Source organism: Nicotiana tabacum, chromosome 17 (assembly GCF_000715075.1).
Source record: "Nicotiana tabacum cultivar K326 chromosome 17, ASM71507v2, whole genome shotgun sequence".
NCBI classification, from domain to species: Eukaryota; Viridiplantae; Streptophyta; class Magnoliopsida; order Solanales; family Solanaceae; genus Nicotiana; species Nicotiana tabacum.
In genome coordinates, this window is record NC_134096.1 from 46,883,484 (window position 1) to 46,901,278 (window position 17,795).

Sequence of the window (17,795 nt, forward strand, 5' to 3'; positions counted from 1 at the left end):
CTGGTCTATGAAATCCTATGGGTCCTCCCTCTTATCTGTCCCCGTGAACTCTAGGGGACTCAAAGAAATAAACTCTCGGACCCTTGAACTCCCAGACCCCTCAGAAGATCCTGCACTAGCGGATGCCCTAGCCTATTGTTGGGTAGCTACCAACTGTGTCAAGAAATGCACCGCACTCCTCAAGTCCTGATCTGATGGAAGCGGAGGGGGAACTAGATGTGTGGTCTCCCTAGGAATCTCCTCAGGTGGTGGAGGAACTGGTAATGGCTGAGTACGGGTCTCTCCCTGGGCCCCATCTACTTGGGGTACCCTGTTAGTCCCCTCACCTACTGTTGTATCTCTCCTATGGCTAACCGTAGTCTTCCTAGTCACCGTCATCTGTGCATACAAATGCCAGCACGTAAGTTTAACTCAAATTTCCTATAACTCAAATCTACAGCACGATTTAGATTTGAAAGAAGGGTAACCAATTCCTAAATGCCTTGTAGTCCCCTACTTATATAATGTGGTGCACCACACATATATAAACAAGACCCTACTAGACACGGCTTGTAGACTCCCTAGGATAGAACTGCTCTGATACACTTTTGTCACGCCCCAAACCTGGAGGGCGAGACCGGCACCCGGTGCCTCACCTATCCTTGCGTACCAACTTGCGACTAAGAGAATCTGAACATATAATGTCATACTTGGGCCATGGACTACATTGCAAGACAATTTGCGAAGCAAAATATAAAAATGAATGGATACCAAAGCTGACTAAACATCAATACAAAGTTGGGCCGGCAAGGCCATCATAACTACTACAGCTGACAAACCAACAAAATATACATACAAGGCCAACAAGCCCAACATAATGCACTAACTGATAGGATATGTCTACAAGCCTCTACTGATAGATGTATCGTGATCGGAACAGGACCCCGACCTACTCATAACCTATATACATATATATAAAAGATGTACACAAAACTCCTAGACCCGACAACTCCGAAGGACGTGGAGCTTACCGATAAAGCTGAACTCGGGCAACACCTACTGAGGAGGTCTACCCGCCTGTCTGTCTGAACCAGCATGCATGAAATGCAGCGTCCTTAGAGAAAGGGACGTCAGTATGAAATAATGTACTGAGTATGTAAGGCAACAGAATAACTGAAAACTGAAACTCAACTGATAATATAATAACTGAAAGTAACTGGGAGTCAAAGATAATCTGAAGATATGCTTACCTCCTTATACTGACTCAACTCTCTCAATATAGTAAATAAAATAGTTGTCTGGCCCTATAAGGCTCGGTATATATACAACTGCTCTGCCGTAGTAGGCTCGCTCATAGGCGCTCGGCCATACTAGGCTCTGTATCTTGGCCAACTGGGCTCGCTCATAGGCGCTCGGCCACAGTAGGCTCAGTATATAACTTACCATCTGATCAGAGGTTGCCCAATAGGGGCTTGTCCATCGATTATAGCTCGATGGTGGTGAAAATACTGTAATACTATATATATATATATATATATATATAGGCTCTCTGCTCTCTTGACTAGAAGAAGATAATACTCAATTAAATATGAAGCCCCGATAAGGAGAATACTGTAATTTATGAGACTAGGATAATGTATATAAATTCGGGAGTATGAACTTCTCTTTATGCCTCGTTATCAAACACATATAATTACGAGATCATGCCAAAATGAAGGGTTTAGCCTTCACATACCTGGAGTAGGGAAAAATCCGTATGATATTCTTGAGAAGGATTGCACTGTACTCCCTTAAAATTACAAAATCTCACATTGCTTAAGATGCTATGAAATCTTTGTTTGAATTATTGAAGATTTGTACCTTACTTGTTGAATATCACGTTGTTTCAGATCGCACCATACTTAGAGTCTTTGCTATTTTTGAATTGTTGAAAGATATGTATCTTTCTTTGAAGTAAAAAGGCCTTATGTTTGAATTGGTGTGGGGCCCACTCCATGTGGTGGATTAACGACACCCTTTAATCATTGATTTTTGCCACATAACCCATAATGATTAAGAGTCATATATTTTGGTGGTAGCTTGCTTCCACGTGGGGGTGGGGGGAGGGGGGGTTTAATCTTTATCCCATAATTCATTAGTTAATTAGATAATATCTCGTTACCCAATAATTAATCAATTACTCACATAATTAAGAATTATCTCAACTTACTTAAAATACTATTCACTTTTAACATACCTTGTATACCTTACTATTATGGTCATGTAGTACCTTGTATGACACTAGTCCATAAATACCAGGTATTATGGCTCGTATCGTATTTTATCCCAAATCAACAACTTTCAACGAAACTCATTTTCTTTGATTCGTTTACCCTTTATCTTTCACGGCACTTACTTATTGTTTGTTATAAATAGCATAAATGCTTATAACCTCAAGAAAATCACACCCCCGAGTCTACGTCAATTAACTGAAGACGAAACTTTAATGTACGAAAACGCGAGATGTAACAGAATGCGGACAACCCCACGCGAATGCGATAGAGAAATCACCAGCTCCCAACTCTCAGCTCAGCTCTATGCGAATGCGCTGCACTATATGCAAACGTGAACAATAACCAGACCAAACCTCCACGAACGTGTACTATATGTCGCGTCCACGATGAACAAACCACCAGTGGCCAAAATACACTTCTCAATCGCGGCTCGACCTTCGCAATTAATACCAAAAGCAACATGTAATAGTAGAAAACCAACAATATCAACATAGCCCAAAGTAGTCTGAAACACGTCCGAAACTCACCTAAACCCCTTGGGACCCAAAACACAACACGAACCTAATCGAGGCCTTAAATAACATATAACAACATCAAATCCATGAATCCCACCTCAAATCAACTTAATGAACTTTTGAACTTTCAACTTCCAAAACTTGTGCTGAACCATATCAAATCAACTCAGAATGACCTCAATTTTGCACACAAGTCCAAAATGACATAACAAAGCTATTCCAATTCACGGAAACACAATCCGAACTTGATATCATCAAATTCAACTCCCGATCAAACATATGAACATTCCAAACATTCAAATTGTCAACTTTTGCCAATTTGTGCCGAAACCTTCTAGAAACATCCAAATGCAAATCCGGACATATGTCCAAGTCCAAAATCACCATCCAAACCTAACGTAATAATCAAAACTCCGATCTGGGGTTAAATACACAAAAGTCAAACTTGATCAACTCTTCCAACTTAAAGCTTCCTAGTTGAGAATCATTCTTCCAGATCAATTCCAAAACACCTGAAAATCAAAACCGATAATTCACATAAGTTATAATATATCATATGAAGCTACTAAAGACTTCAAATAGTTAAATATAATGTAAATGCTCAAAATGATTGGATGGGTTATTACATAGATTCAGCATGGCTTGGGAGTTGGACATTGATACTCCATTTCAGTAGGTTATGGAGATTGCCAAGAGGTTAGAGTGTATTCAGGGTGAGAAGAGGGATAATAAAGAGGCCAAGAGGTCTCAAGGTTCTGTAGGATCCATTGGATTCTACTCTTCAACTACGAATCATCATGGCGGAGGCTCAAGCAGTCGGCCAGTCCAGTCTGCACTTCAAGCTACGTCAGGGATCTCACGGTACATATGGAGCAGTTGTCTTTTAGTGCACCACTTGCACGGGGTTCCTACAATAGTTACCCCAGTCATCCCGCACAGACTCAGTACCAGCATCCATGCTCGTAGATGGGTGGTTATGAGTGTGGCGATACTAGACACACCATGAGAGATTATCCCAGACTCAGGAGAGGTGGATTTCATCAGGGCACTCAGGCTATGGGCTCCATTCCAGTTGCTACTCCACCTGCACAGCCTGCTAGAGGTGGAGGACAAGCGGGTAGAGGGCATCCTAGAGGGGGAGGCCCGACCCGTTGATATGATTTCCAAGGTAAGGTTGAGACCGCTGTACCAGATGGTGTCGTTGCAGGTACGATTTCGATTTTTCATAGAGGAGTATCAGTCTTATTTTGATTTGGTCCCATTTATCGGTGTGATTACTCCTATCTTGCTTCATATATGGATGTATTTCGTGATTGTTGTACTCTGTTTATGTGTTTACCCCTGTTGAGAAATTCTATAGTTGTAGCCTATGTCTATCATTTTGGTCTGCTCACTATAGAGAGTTATGTGATTAGGATGAACTTTTTGATACTTAATACAGTAGGTTTTGATGTGATTACTGGATGGTTTCCCTACGACTTGTGATTTAGGTACTCTACTGGTATGGGAAGTCCGTTATGTGTGGTAATTTTGTTTTGCAAAATTGAGTTAGTGAAGGGTTTTCAGTTGGTGTGATGTCTATTCTACTTGTGATTTAGAGCTGAGGATGGGATCCTCGTGTTTTCATATGGATTGATATGTTTGGACTGGGCTACATGCCGTGGTGGAGTTATATTAGTATGAGATCTTTGTGATTAGTTCATATGTTTTGTTTCTCCCTTGAAGATTAGATTCATAGTAGGATACCGATGGGGAGTTTTGCCTGTTGGATTTGTTTTATAGTTCTCTCATGAGTTTCTCTTTCCATAATCGAGTTGTGTTTGTGAGTTTAGATTGAGAGGTATGTTCCCAGGTGGCGTTGGGTGTGACTTGTTGATTGGGTGAGTGGTTATGAGATCTTCATGTTTCCTATATCATTAGAAGTGTTGGGAAGGTTTGGGGACATAACTCTAGATGATATGAGTTTGTTTATCAGTATTAGATTTGGTAATGGATAGTTATTGCGGTGTGTTATTGCTATGGGTATGTGGATGATGTGTTACATTATATGGTTATACCTTATGGGTCTATGATTGTGCTGTTGAAGCTGGGTGAGGTTGATACCATGTGTTTATATTGGAATCCAGTCTTTGGGGGATGATCGAATATTGAAAATTTTAGTTCTAAGGCTTATCGCCATGGGTGGAAGGAACAACTTTCAGTTGAGATGGTGTTGTTGGGCTTATGTGGATTGGGGTGACGTGGGATCAACCGCAAGTATATATATGGTGACTTCATTCAGTGATTTCATGGCTTCGAAATGGTTCTTGGCACGTTCAAGGACGAACTTGTTTAAGAGGGGGAGAATGTAATGACCTGATCGATCGTTTTCATCTTTAGTATTCCGTTCGATGTTTTAAGGTCTTGAGAAGCTTCGTATTATGTATTAGGACTTGTGTGTATGGCCGGTTGCGGTTTTCGGGCGTTTCGGAATTGATTTGGAAGAATGATTCATGTTTTAGAAGCTTAAGTGGTAAGAGTTGATGTTGTTTATACCGGTTCAAGAGAATGAAACTTGACATTCATTGATCATGCACATTTATTCTTGTATTACCTGCTTCCATTGTGGTATTAAGCATGTGATCACATCGGGCGGATTGTGATTGTGAGCTTGTGACCATGCCGGGCGGATTGAAATATTGGCACGTGAGTTGTCCGTGTGGTTGTGATTAATAAGGTGGGCACAAGGTGCCATGGGTATATGTATTTTGAAGTGAGACTCGTGACTTGTGTTATAGGATGAGGTATCTCGGAGAAAAGTTGTGGTGAAACTTATGTTAGAACAATTTGATTATTCAGTTGCCATTTGTTTTCCTTAATTGGTTACACTGGTATTTTAACGGTGTTCAGATTATTTGCTGTTTATATTACATGTTATTCCTTGTTGCCAATTTCTAATTCTTGTTTTCATTATTAGCTTTATACTTATATACTGCATAGGTTTTATGGCTAGTAGGTGCCTTAGCTCGTACCTCGTCACTATTCCACCGAGGTTAGTCTTGATACTTACTGGGTACCGACCGTGGTGTACTCATACTACACTTTTGTACATTTTTGTGCAGATCCAGGTAATGGAGATATCGGACTCAGGCAAAGTTAGCTTCTTGATCGCGAGGATTCGAGATAGAGTTGTTTGGTCGCCGCAGTCCCTTGGAATCCTTTTCCTTCTGATTGTACTGTTAATTAGTTATCCGAGCAGTATTGTATTTCATTTTTGAGATATTTCTATGTATTCAGGTAGAGTTTGTGACTCTGTATTACCTAGTCTTGGGAGGATTGTTATGGTTTTTTCCACATAGGCTTGTATCACCTTTATTTCAGTATTTATATTAAACTCTATTTTAAAATATCATGCTTAACTGGTTTAACTGTTGTACATAATCGGCTTACCTAATCTTAGAGACTAGGTGCCATCACGACGTCTATGGTGGAATTTTGGGCCATGACATAATCTTATCTTTGTTCTCATTTACTTATGTTTTTAGGTCAAATCGATTCCCTTGTCTATAAATCATGCTATAAATTTAACTGTAACGTTTTACTAGTAAACTGTTTGGTGCCCACCGGGGGCATAGACAACTGTGTAATTTCTTTGATCCATTCATTTGCTACTAACAAGTTTTGACTTTTTCTTTAGTAAAAATCTGATGTGGCAGCCAATGATGTCAACAACGTGTACAATGTTGGAGCACACGATGAACGGGAAGATGTGTTCCATCATGATGATTCAACCAGCAAAACTCTCAACAAAGGGGATGAATCAACCCCGGTTTGCAAAGGACAATATCCTGGCATGTTCACGACCCGACTCCTGATGATCCAGAGGATGAGCATGTTGTCGAAAAGGAAAAAATCTTAAGAGAACAACAAAAGGAAATTATGGATCACCTTTTAAGGTAAGATCGTGTGATTATGGAATTGAAATAGGAGTTATCGGGTGCTTCCATTAACGCTAATGAAAGTGCTCGTGTTCCTCCCAGCGTTCCCGCAAATCAGATGGCCCAAAAAACCAATAACAACACTCCAAGGGATGAAGTAGGTTTCGACGAAGCCGGAGGGACCAGTAGCGGATTTAGGAACAACAACTTGAATGATCCTTTCAAAACCGAGTTCATGAGGTTCATAAGAGAAATAAATGAATGAATGAATGAATGAATGAATGAATGAATGGACCAGAAAACGACGGAGTTTCATGATCGGATGGATCAGATCCCGGGAGCCCTGTCGGTGTTAAAGGGGCCATATTCGAGGAAGTATACGTAGTTGTTGTTTAAACCAAGCGCGGCACTGGAATTAATCCCAAAGAGGTTTAAGATGTCGGATATTCCAAAGTATGATGGGACGGCAGACCCACAAGAGCACATCACAACCTACAATACGGGAGTATAAGGAAATGGCTTGGTTCAGCATGAGATCGACTCGGTTTTGTTGAAAAAGTTTAGCGAAACCCTCACGAAGGGTGCCCTGACATGGTATTCTCTCTTACCTGAGCATTCAATCGATTCTTTTGAAATGCTTGCAGATTCATTCATCAAAGTTCATGTTGAAGCAAGAAATGTCCAGGCCAGAAAGGCGGATATATTCAGAATTTTGCAAGGAAAATCCGAGTTGCTGCATGAATTCGTGATCCGGTTCTAAAAAGAATGAATGTTGTTACCAGCGGTTCCGGACGAGTGGGAAGCGGAGGCATTCACAAATGGCCTCAATCTGTTGAGTTCCGATGCCTCCCAGAAATTAAAGGAGAGTTTGCTCTCTCGAGTTTCAGGCTACATGGGCGGATGTTCACAATCGCTACGAGTCAAAGATAAGGATAGAAGATGATCAATTTGGCTCTTCGGTGTCCTTCAAGGGACGGAGTCGCGATAGGAATCAAGATAAGTTTAAAACTAACTTTGATTCATATCAGAGGCCTCCAAAGGTCGTTTCTACCTTACGAGAGGACCGATGGGCATATTAGTAAAGGATTCAAGTCATCAAATAGGCTAGCTTTTGATAGAAGGATGGATCGTGGCCGAAATAACAGATCGTTGCAAGAAAGAGGTGTCAAGGTCCCGAGATCCCACATATCCTAGGTTATCATATTACAACTTTAATATCAGCCTAGTAGAGTTGGTGTCGGCAATGAGGAATATTAAAGAAGCTCGGTTCCCAAAACTGATCCGATCAGATCCCAGCCAAAGGGATCCGAATCTGTGGTGTGAATTCTATGGGACTCATGGCCATAGGACTAGGGGCTGCCGATATCTTCATGAAGAGGTAGCGACATTGTTGAAGAAAAGCGACAGCACCAAGAACAACTATGATAGAAACTGGGACAATGCGACACCATCGAATCCGAAAGCAGGGTCACCTCGGATGACAATCAACATGATCTTCGTAGGGGACGAAGTCAATGGGGTGACATTTTCAGCAATAAAGAAGATGAATATATTAGTGACTTATGGAAAGAGGATCCGGGAAGTCTCGAAATATGAAATCACCTTCACAGAAGAAGATGCTGATGGACTTCTTCTACCGCACAATGACGCACTAGTAATTTCATTTAATGTTTTAGATATCAAAATTAAGCGTGTTTTGGTTGATCCAGGGAGTTCGGCCAACATCATACAATCGAGAGTTTTGGAGCAAGCAAAGTTAACCGGGAACATCATTAGGTGACAAAACTTCTGGATGGCTCCAACATAACAAGTATGACTACCCAAGGAGAAATTTTTCTACCCACACATCCCGAAAGAGTAACAAATACCACCATGTTCGAAGTGGTAGATGGTGACATGGGTTATAATGTGATCCTCGGAAGGCCGTGGATACACGAGATGAAGGTTGTTCCCTCGACCTATCACTGTTGAAGTTTTCAACACCAGAAGGGATCAAACAGAGACGAGGAGACCAACTGGTGGCAAGGGAGATTAATGTTGTAACCATTTCCAGCAGCAAGGACAGAGAAACCACCAAATAGCAATTACAAGAACCGGTGCCTTCTCCCATCCCAATTGAAGATGATAAGAATGAGGAGTCATCGGATTTATATCAGGTACCGAGATCTTTTCAGGTACCGGAGAAGACGGATGCAACCAAATCAACCGTAGAAGAGCTCGAACAAGTGGCTTTGTTTGAACAATTTTTGGAAAGGAAATTTCACTTAGGAGCAGGGTTGAGTCCCGAACTCAAGTTAAAACTTATAGATTTTCTTAAAGCTAACGTTGACTGCTTTGCATGGTCGCATTCAGATATGATAGTTATTCCATTGGAGGTAGTGGTCCATAAACTGAGTCTGGATCCAAACTTCCCACCAGTAAGGCAAAAGAAACGCATGATAATAGAGGCCAGAAACAAGTTTGTTAAGGAAGAGGTAGCCCGATTACTTAACATCGCTTCGATTCGAGTGGTAAAGTACCTGGAGTGGCTAGCTAACATAGTAGTAGTACCTAAAATGAATTACAAATTTAGGATGTGTGTAGACTATAAGGATTTAAATAAGGCATGCCCCAAAGACTCATTTCCGTTGCCAAACATCGATCAAATGATTGATGATATGGTCGTGCACGAGCTAATGAGTTTTCTTGATGCTTATTTTGGGTATAATCAAATTAGGATAAACCCAGAAGATCAAGAGAATACCTCTTTCATCACAAACTTTGGCACATATTGCTATAATGTAATGCCTTTTGGGCTTTAAAATACCGGAGCCACTTATTAGAGGCTCGTTAATAAGATGTTCAAAAACCATATAGGTAAGACAATGGAAGTCTATATTGACGACATGTTAGTTAAGTCTCTTAACATAGGTGATCATCTGGAACACATCCAAGAGACATTTAACATTCTGAGAAAGTACAACATCTCAACCCGGAGAAGTGTGCCTTCAGAGTTGGCTCCGGTAAATTCGTGGGGTTTTTGGTCTCACAAAGAGGGATCAAAGTGAACCCCGACAAAATCAAAGCCAACGAGGATATCCCGGACCACCTAACAAGTGTGAAAGAAGTATAAAGATTGACCGGTAGGTTGGTGGCTCTAAGAAGGTTCATATCGAGTCCTCAGAGAAGTGCCACCACTTCTTTTCACTTTTGAAAAAGAAGAAAGACTTCGTGTGGACTTCGAAATGCCAACATGCACTGAAGGACCTAAAAAGGCACTTTTCCATCCTTCTGTTGTTGTAAAGATCGGGGAAGGTGAGCAACTGCTAATTTACCTAGCGGTCTCGGAAGTAGCGGTAAGCTCCATCTTGGTTCGAGAAGAAGAAGGTACGCAATTTCCTATTTATCACATTAGTAAAATATTATCAGGAGCGGAGACACGATATATGCAGCTCAAAAAACTGGTCTTAGCTCTCGTAGTTTCCTCTCTAAAGCTTAGGCCTTATTTTCAATATCATCCAACTGTCGTTATGACAACCTTTCTCTTAAGGAATGTCCTTCACAAGCCCGAGTTGTCGGGTCGATTAGCTAAATGGGCAGTCGAAGTTAGTAATTTTGACATAAAATACAAGCCCAAGACTGAAATCAAGTCGCAATTATTGGCCGACTTCGTGACCGATTTCAGTCCGGGATTAATTCCTTTGGCTGCTAAAGAAGCAGTGCTGGTATCGGGAATAGTATCGGTAGTTTAGACCTTGTTTACTGATGGAGCCTCCAATGTAAAATGGTCCGGTCTCAGGGTAGTTCTAGTCACTCCCTCAGGGGAAATCCTAAGACAGGCCATTAGAACTATACCGTTAACTAACAATGAATCTGAGTACGAGGCTTTGGTTGCAAGACTTGAATTAGCTCGGGGACTGAGTTCCGAGGTCATCGAGATAAAGTGCGACTCCCAACTGGTGGTAAACCAAGTGTATGGAATTTTTAACACAAAGGAGGAGCGCATGCAACAGTACTTGAACAAAGTTCAAGAATTACTTACACTCAGTCATCCACATTTCGAGGGAGGAAAATGTGGAGGCAGATGCATTGGCTAATTTGGGTTCATCCATAGAGATGAAAGGATCTGATTCCCGTGTGATCGTCCAGTTACTGCATTTGATATTGGATGTGGATGGATACTATTAAGTTAATTCAACCAACTTAATTTGGGACTGGAGGAACGAGTTCATTGAATATCTCAGACATAGTAAATTACCCGAGGACCCAAAAGTGTCTCGGGTACTATGGACCAAAGCGGCTCTTTACTATCTTGTTGATGGATAGTTATACAGAAGGTCACTCCAAGGACCATTGGCTCGATGTCTAGGGGCCTCGGAGGCTGACTACGTGATGAAGGAGGTTCATGAAGGGGTTTGCGAAAACCATTCTGGTGCAAACTCGTTGGTTCTCAAGTTGGTCAGGGTTGGCTACTATTTTCCCCGGATGGAACATGACGCAAAGACATTCGTACAAAAATGCGACAAGTGTCAATGCCATGCACAGTTAGTTCACCAACCAGCGGAACTTCTGCATTCGGTAGCATCACCGTGGCCGTTCATGAAATGGGGGGTGGACATAGTCGGTCCCTTACCACAAGGGCCCGAGAAGGTAAGATTTCTTTTGGTTTTAACTGATTATTTTACTAAATAGATTGAAGCAGGTCCTTACCAAAAGATTGAAGAACGTGAAGTGGTTGATTTCATATAGGACCAGATAATCTGTCGATTTGGAATACCAAAAGAGATTGCTTGTGACAACGGGCCACAGTTCGTGGGTTCTAAAGTCACAAAGTTTTTGGAAGGATTAAAGATCAAATGAATTACGTCTTCTCCATACCACACGAGTGCTAATGGAAAGGTGGAGTAAACCAACAAGGTAATTATCCAAAACCTTAAGAAGAAGTTAGAAGATGCTAAGGGAAAGTGGATAAATGAGCTACCGCGTGTTTTATAGGCTTATCGGACCAAAGCAAATCCAAGCACGGGAGAGACACACTTTTTTCTCGTGTACGATTCAGAAGCTTTGATATCAGTATAAGTGGCGGAACCGACCCTAAGGTTTTCCTGATGAAATAACGAGGCAAACAATGAAGAGTTGCTAGCCAAGTTAGATTTTCTTGTAGAGCACCGAGATCTAGCATGTGTGAGGATGGTGGCACAAAAACAAAGGATGAAAAGATATTACAACCAAATCTCATATATTTAAAAGTAGGGGATTTGGTTCTAAGGAAAGTCATTCAAAGCACCCGAGAAGTCAATGCAGGAAGTTGAGATCGACATAGGAATGACCTTATCGGGTTTCAGCTATAACCGGTAAAGGCTCATACAAATTGGAAAATCAAGATGGAGTTAAATTGCCAAGTAATTGGAACTTGACTCACCTCAAAAGGTATTATTATTGTAGATCCTTGCTGGTACTGAAAGTATGTGCTGCAATATTTTTTCTTCGACCAGTTTTTGTCCCAATTGGGTATTTCCGGCAAGGTTTTTAATGAGGCAGCGATGTAAAGCATACTACAAAAGAAGGGTCATCGGTAAGCTGGTGAATCAAACAACCAAAAGCTCTATGTGGATCAACCCGTATGGCAATCAACTCGTGGATGGTTAAATAATCTTTGGCCCGACAGCATAACTCGTCTCCCAAGATTCTCATCGGCCTCCGATAACAGATTGTTTACCCATTCACAAGCTGTTTCCATTAACGAGGAAGCAACGAAAAGGCTCGCTATGAAAGGAGTGTCATCGCCGAATGCAAAACCTCTAGTGTTCGAATCCTCATGCTTAGTATCCGAACACTAGGGGGATAATACATGACAAGACACTAAAAGTGTTACGAATATCGGGAACTGTTAGAACCAGAATCAATGTCTTTTCAGAACCGGGAGTGCATGATAAACCCTCGGAGACAAGAAGGTTAGCCTAAAAAGGGGATAGAACCAAAATTATTACTTCAAAATATAAAGTGAAAGAAGATAGAAGGAAGTGAGATTGTTATTTGCGTCGAGCAATGCATGTTGTTATTATTAAGCACTCCCCAGAAAAGGATTCCATATTTTTCCAATCCTTTGTAGAGGCCAACGGCTTCAAATAGTTGGCGAATTCTTCTGGCTTGGAAAGCAGATGGCACCCACTTGAAATCGACAGAACAATATTTCTTCTTTTGTGGGAGTCTTGAGGTGGTGCCAAATAAGTACTTCCCAAATTTCTGTGATCGAGAGATCGTGGGGGAGAGACATTCCCTTCTTGTTCGAATGATGCCGGTGGAGCAGAAGCAATTGATACTGCTGGAAAAGGAAAAGCTGGTGCGGATGGAGAAGAAACAGCTGGTGTAAAAGGAGTGACAGTTATGGCTGGCTCAGTAATCGATGACAGAGGAAGGTCAGGGATCGAACTCCTCAGACCGGAGACATCGACAGCGATCGAAAAGTGAGAATCAACATTTTTAACCAAACTCATTTTCCCCCAGAGTGCTTGAACTTCCTCTGACGATGGATTTTGAGGCTCTATCGGTTGAGCCGATGAAGACCTTTTTCTTCTTTGAAGAGGGACATCTTCATCATTAACCCATTATTAATCATTAATGACCACCGTGACCGGCTTGGTTGATGATCTTCTCACTCTCTTCTCCTGAGTCGCAGTCGATGAGGTACGCTTCCTCTTCCGTTTCTTATTTCTAGATTGGGGACTCCGGGAGGAGGCGCCCTCACTGGAGGCATGAGCAGATATGCGAGCCCTACTCCGACTAAGGGAACTCTGCAATACCCGTTCGGCCTCTTAGGGGTCATCGAGAGCCTCGACGTCGGGACACACGATGAAACCCTTTGGAAGTCCTATGTGGAACAAAAGGACAGTTAACAAATTGTCCAAAGTTGTTAAAATTGAAATAAATAAGAATTTTTGCTTACCATGGTTCTTGGCTTTCCACCCATACTTGGGAGCCATCTCTTTCCACTGTCGGGATTCTATACCCATCGGTCTAGAACTCGTGGTGGTTCCCAGTGAGTAGCTGGAACAAAGGAAATAAAGTGTCAGCTAATAAGAAAGTTTTTTCACGAAGAAAAGAAAAAAACACACGAAGACTTACGAAAAAGGTTCCATGATTCGGGAAAAGTTGGCGATGTGGCCGGGATGATGTCTCTGGTAGCAATAACAATAAATCGTTACATCCATCCATGGTCGTTGTCGTCATCAACGCTGGTAAGAAGGGTGTGATGAACACACTTGCTAAGATTTAGTACACCCCCACGAAAAATCTTGGGGGAGTTAAAACTCATCATATGCGCGAGAGTTAGGGTCTCCCAGTTTCTGCACATAATTGGCGGAGACAGGCCACCGTACGCCATATGGAGGTACTACCTATGCCAATCAAACTTGGTACCGGTGGAAAAATTTCAAGATTATTGGGTCAATTCCTTCACCCACTCCCAAGGTGAAAGGACCCAAAGTGAAGGGGTATGTACATGAACCCTGACCTGGCGTAGGTAACTCGTTCTATCACATCTGGGGTGAGGATTTCGACATTACCCCAGTTACACTCCTCCTTCACAACAGTCATGCTAGAAGGACGAATGGAATAGGGGTATCTGCGAATATGCCAGAACCTGTCACTTTTAGAATTTCCAGGTGGTTTATGCTCTTGAAGGTCGGATGTCGTGCTAAGATGAAGTGGAATAATGGTGTTTACAGTTGGAGGTTCAGAATCGACGTCAACCTCCTTGGTTTGTTCTTCTTTGGACCTCCGCCAAAAAGAAGGCCAGGGTTTCTAGGGACAACAGTGTTTGAAGACATGTTTATGAAGAAAAAGGTTGTTTGCTGAGAATGTTGAATACTGTAGAAGAACACTAAGGAGATTCAAAGAAGAAGAAGAAGAAGGAGTTGTAAAAGTAAAGAGTGAAATGATGAGTAGTGGAGAAGTTATAAACGGCAACAATCGTGGTCATGATTACCTCGAAAACTGGCAAAAATATTTGCTAAATCACTGGGCAACACGTGTTCGGGTCATTAATTGCGAGAAGACATGCGTCCTTTCGTGGGACTTGATTCTTTTTTTGCTGAAAATGCAGGGAGTAGTCGTCTTGTTGCTGGTAGGTGCGACATGATTAGGCGAGACATCATGGCAAGTGAGCAAGAGGGCATTGCCGTGACCTCAACCGGTCGTGGACGTGAGGGAATGTCAAAGACCATTTAGAAGCTTTCCCGCCAAGAAAAGGAATTCTTATCTACTTCCCGGTAATACTAAGTTGTGTCACTGAAAAGTAAGGTGACTATCTGTATGGGGTAAAATTGGTTAATGACAGCTGGGCAAATGACGGAATGACACGTGGAACTGTAGACAAGTGGATGTGAGTCAGCAAATAGCTGGTACCGGGTACAAGCGTGCAATCAGTGCTGAAAAGTCCCGAAGACAGAGCAACCGGTAATAAAGATTCAAAGCATTGTCATCGGTTAACATTCAATTGGCGGCCGTTACAGAGAATCTCTGCATTTACAGCCAACTGTTATACACCCATCAATGACGATTTTAGTTTCATTCAAGAGAAGTTTGATTTGAGGATCTTGTCTCCCTTAATAGGGTTATAAATAGAAAAATTAACATCCATTGTACACACGAGTACACAAAAAACTATAATGTATTGTCTTATTACTCTCAATTTGCGCACTTGAACATTGCATTCAATCTTGTCATCAAAAAGGTTAAGTTCCTAGTCATGCTTGTTATCTCCTTTAATTTCATTTGATAATCTTATCTTTGTTTTCATTTAGTTATTATTTTTGGGTCAAATCGATTCGCTTATCTATAAATCATATTATAAATTTAACTGTATTTTTTTACGGGTAAACACTTAGACGCCCGCAAGCGAAAAAAGTTAGAATCCGGTCTGGTATGTTGTTTTGGAGATTACTAGCACTCAAAAACAAGAAGCATAGTGTGGACCGCCACTTTAACTGGCAAAAACGCTAAAAGTTTTGTTAAGATCGCCATTCAATTCAAGTAGTGCCAAAGGCCCCAGTACAAAACAGGTATATATATGATGCAAGTTTTCCGTTTTCAGTATATAAATTTGGAACAAACTAAAGCAGTTCGGTCACAAGCAAATATAATAGAAATTAAATCTCTTTTATAGCTTTTTTTCCTTTAACCCAATATCTCTTCACATGGCTTCCCTTGTTTCTACTTCAGCAGGTCCTTCTGCCACCCTTCTTTACAGTTCTACTAAAACACAATGCCACGTTAGGCAATTCAACCTTGGCAAAAATGTAAGTCCACCTAATTTTGTGCTCTCTATTTTCATCCATTTTTACTTAAAATGGATTTAACTAATTATATACACTATAAAGAAAAATATTATTATTGCTTTTTAACAGGGTATAGCATGGAAGTTTTACTATTACTTTTCAAGTTACTAATCTTATCACCCTAAATAATAATGATGTAGTAGTATTTCGCACCCACTGATTAAATTTTAAATCCATTATTATATCAAAACCTACTCTTCCTTAATTTTTATAGCTTAGAAATCCCTCCCCAAAATAATCTATTATGGTCGAGCGGGTCGGTCGAACCAAAGATGACCCCTTTCGAAAATTATTGGTTTCACTTTATTTATCCTAACTCCTAAGAGTTGCCAGTACCTTTTTATTTTTATTTTTAAATAAACTCGCAGTTTGGTTCAAAAGTAAGTGGGCTTAGACTTGTGCCAAGCATTCAAATCTCCGGAGCAGCAACGAAATCACCCAAATTCTCCCATGGTTTCAAGAATCAAATTTCATGCTCAATTGTAAGACACTGAGTTTATTTTCCTGCGAAACGAATTTCTTTAGCTTTTCAGTTTTCTCTAACACTAAGCAATTAAAAGAAATGGTATTTCGCATGCATCATTTTCAACAGGCTCAACCTGAAACTTTGGATATTGTCCAAAGCACAATTGCCAAGCAGCTTTCCATTGATGAGAGCACAGTGACTCCTCAAACTAAGTTTGCTGATTTGGGTGCTGATTCCCTTGACACTGTACGTATGTTCTACAAGTTTAATATAGAGTTTCACTTTTATATTCTGACGGTGTAAAAGAATTTTTATTATATTATCAGATCATTAAAAGAGCTATACATAAAGAGTGGGATTATCAGTAATATGGAGAATAAAGTAGATTACCCTACTACAACATATCCACATTGACAGTAGATTTACTTTACATAAGTTAGTTGCTTTTACTTAACGTACAATGTCGCTAATCTAATGTTAAGTTACTCTAAAATTGAATAGGTCGAAATAATGATGGCTTTAGAAGAGAAATTTGAAGTGTCAATTGGAGAAGAGGGAGCTCAGAACATTGCCACTGTCCAAGATGCTGCTGATTTGATCGAGAAAGTGAAAGCAGCTGAAAATTGATAAGCTTCAGCCACAACAATCTGAAATTTGTCCAATTCGATACAAGACATACTTGGCCAAAACTCATTTCCTAGTTGTAAATTAAAGTGGGAGTTTCTATCCATCCTTTTAAGGTTTGCTGTATCATTTATCAATAACAAGCAAATAAAAGTGTTTCGTTTGACTCTTTTCGTAAGTAATATCGTCAGTTCAAGATTTGTGACAAAGTTAGTCTTGATCTAATTGAGTGTTCCTTTTTTTTCTTTAGGGTAGGGAAAACATGAGTCATGCAAAGTTCTCTTTTCTTGCTTTGTCGTCGTCATTTCTCTTCGTCGTACTCTCAATTTGGTAGCAGCCAGCGGAATGGTCTAAATTACAAGGGATCTATTCATGAAAATGGGAATCTATTAGTTTTCGTCTTCAGCTTATGATACCACCTTGATCATCTTTTCTAATAATCTGGCATACAAGCAAGGAGTCCTAAGTTCCTCTATAATATATAGCCTTTTCTTTCAAGGTTTGTAAACTTGAGAGAAATTTCTGATGTTGTGGAAGAGGTTTTATTATGAAGATAGCATCGTTTATGTTGGCATTAATGCCTGTACTGATAACGCTTTTGATAGGTCTGTTGCCAACACCAAATCAACTTTTTCTCAAACAGTGTATTAAATAAATTCATTATATATGTACACATTAAATTTAAATCTCAGTCATTAGCACTT

General features: G+C 40.7%; 1 protein-coding gene across 1 annotated transcript; it reads left to right on the plus strand.

Moving 5' to 3' along the window:
• The first annotated feature begins 15,775 nt into the window (after positions 1-15,775).
• On the plus strand, positions 15,776-17,715 carry LOC107777772 (acyl carrier protein 1, chloroplastic-like). Its single transcript, XM_075234247.1, has 4 exons — positions 15,776-15,962; positions 16,370-16,483; positions 16,594-16,713; positions 16,969-17,715. The coding sequence occupies exons 1-4, from the start codon at positions 15,861-15,863 to the stop codon at positions 17,092-17,094; spliced, it is 462 nt and encodes a 153-aa protein (XP_075090348.1). The 5' UTR covers positions 15,776-15,860; the 3' UTR covers positions 17,095-17,715.
• The last annotated feature ends 80 nt before the right edge of the window (positions 17,716-17,795 follow it).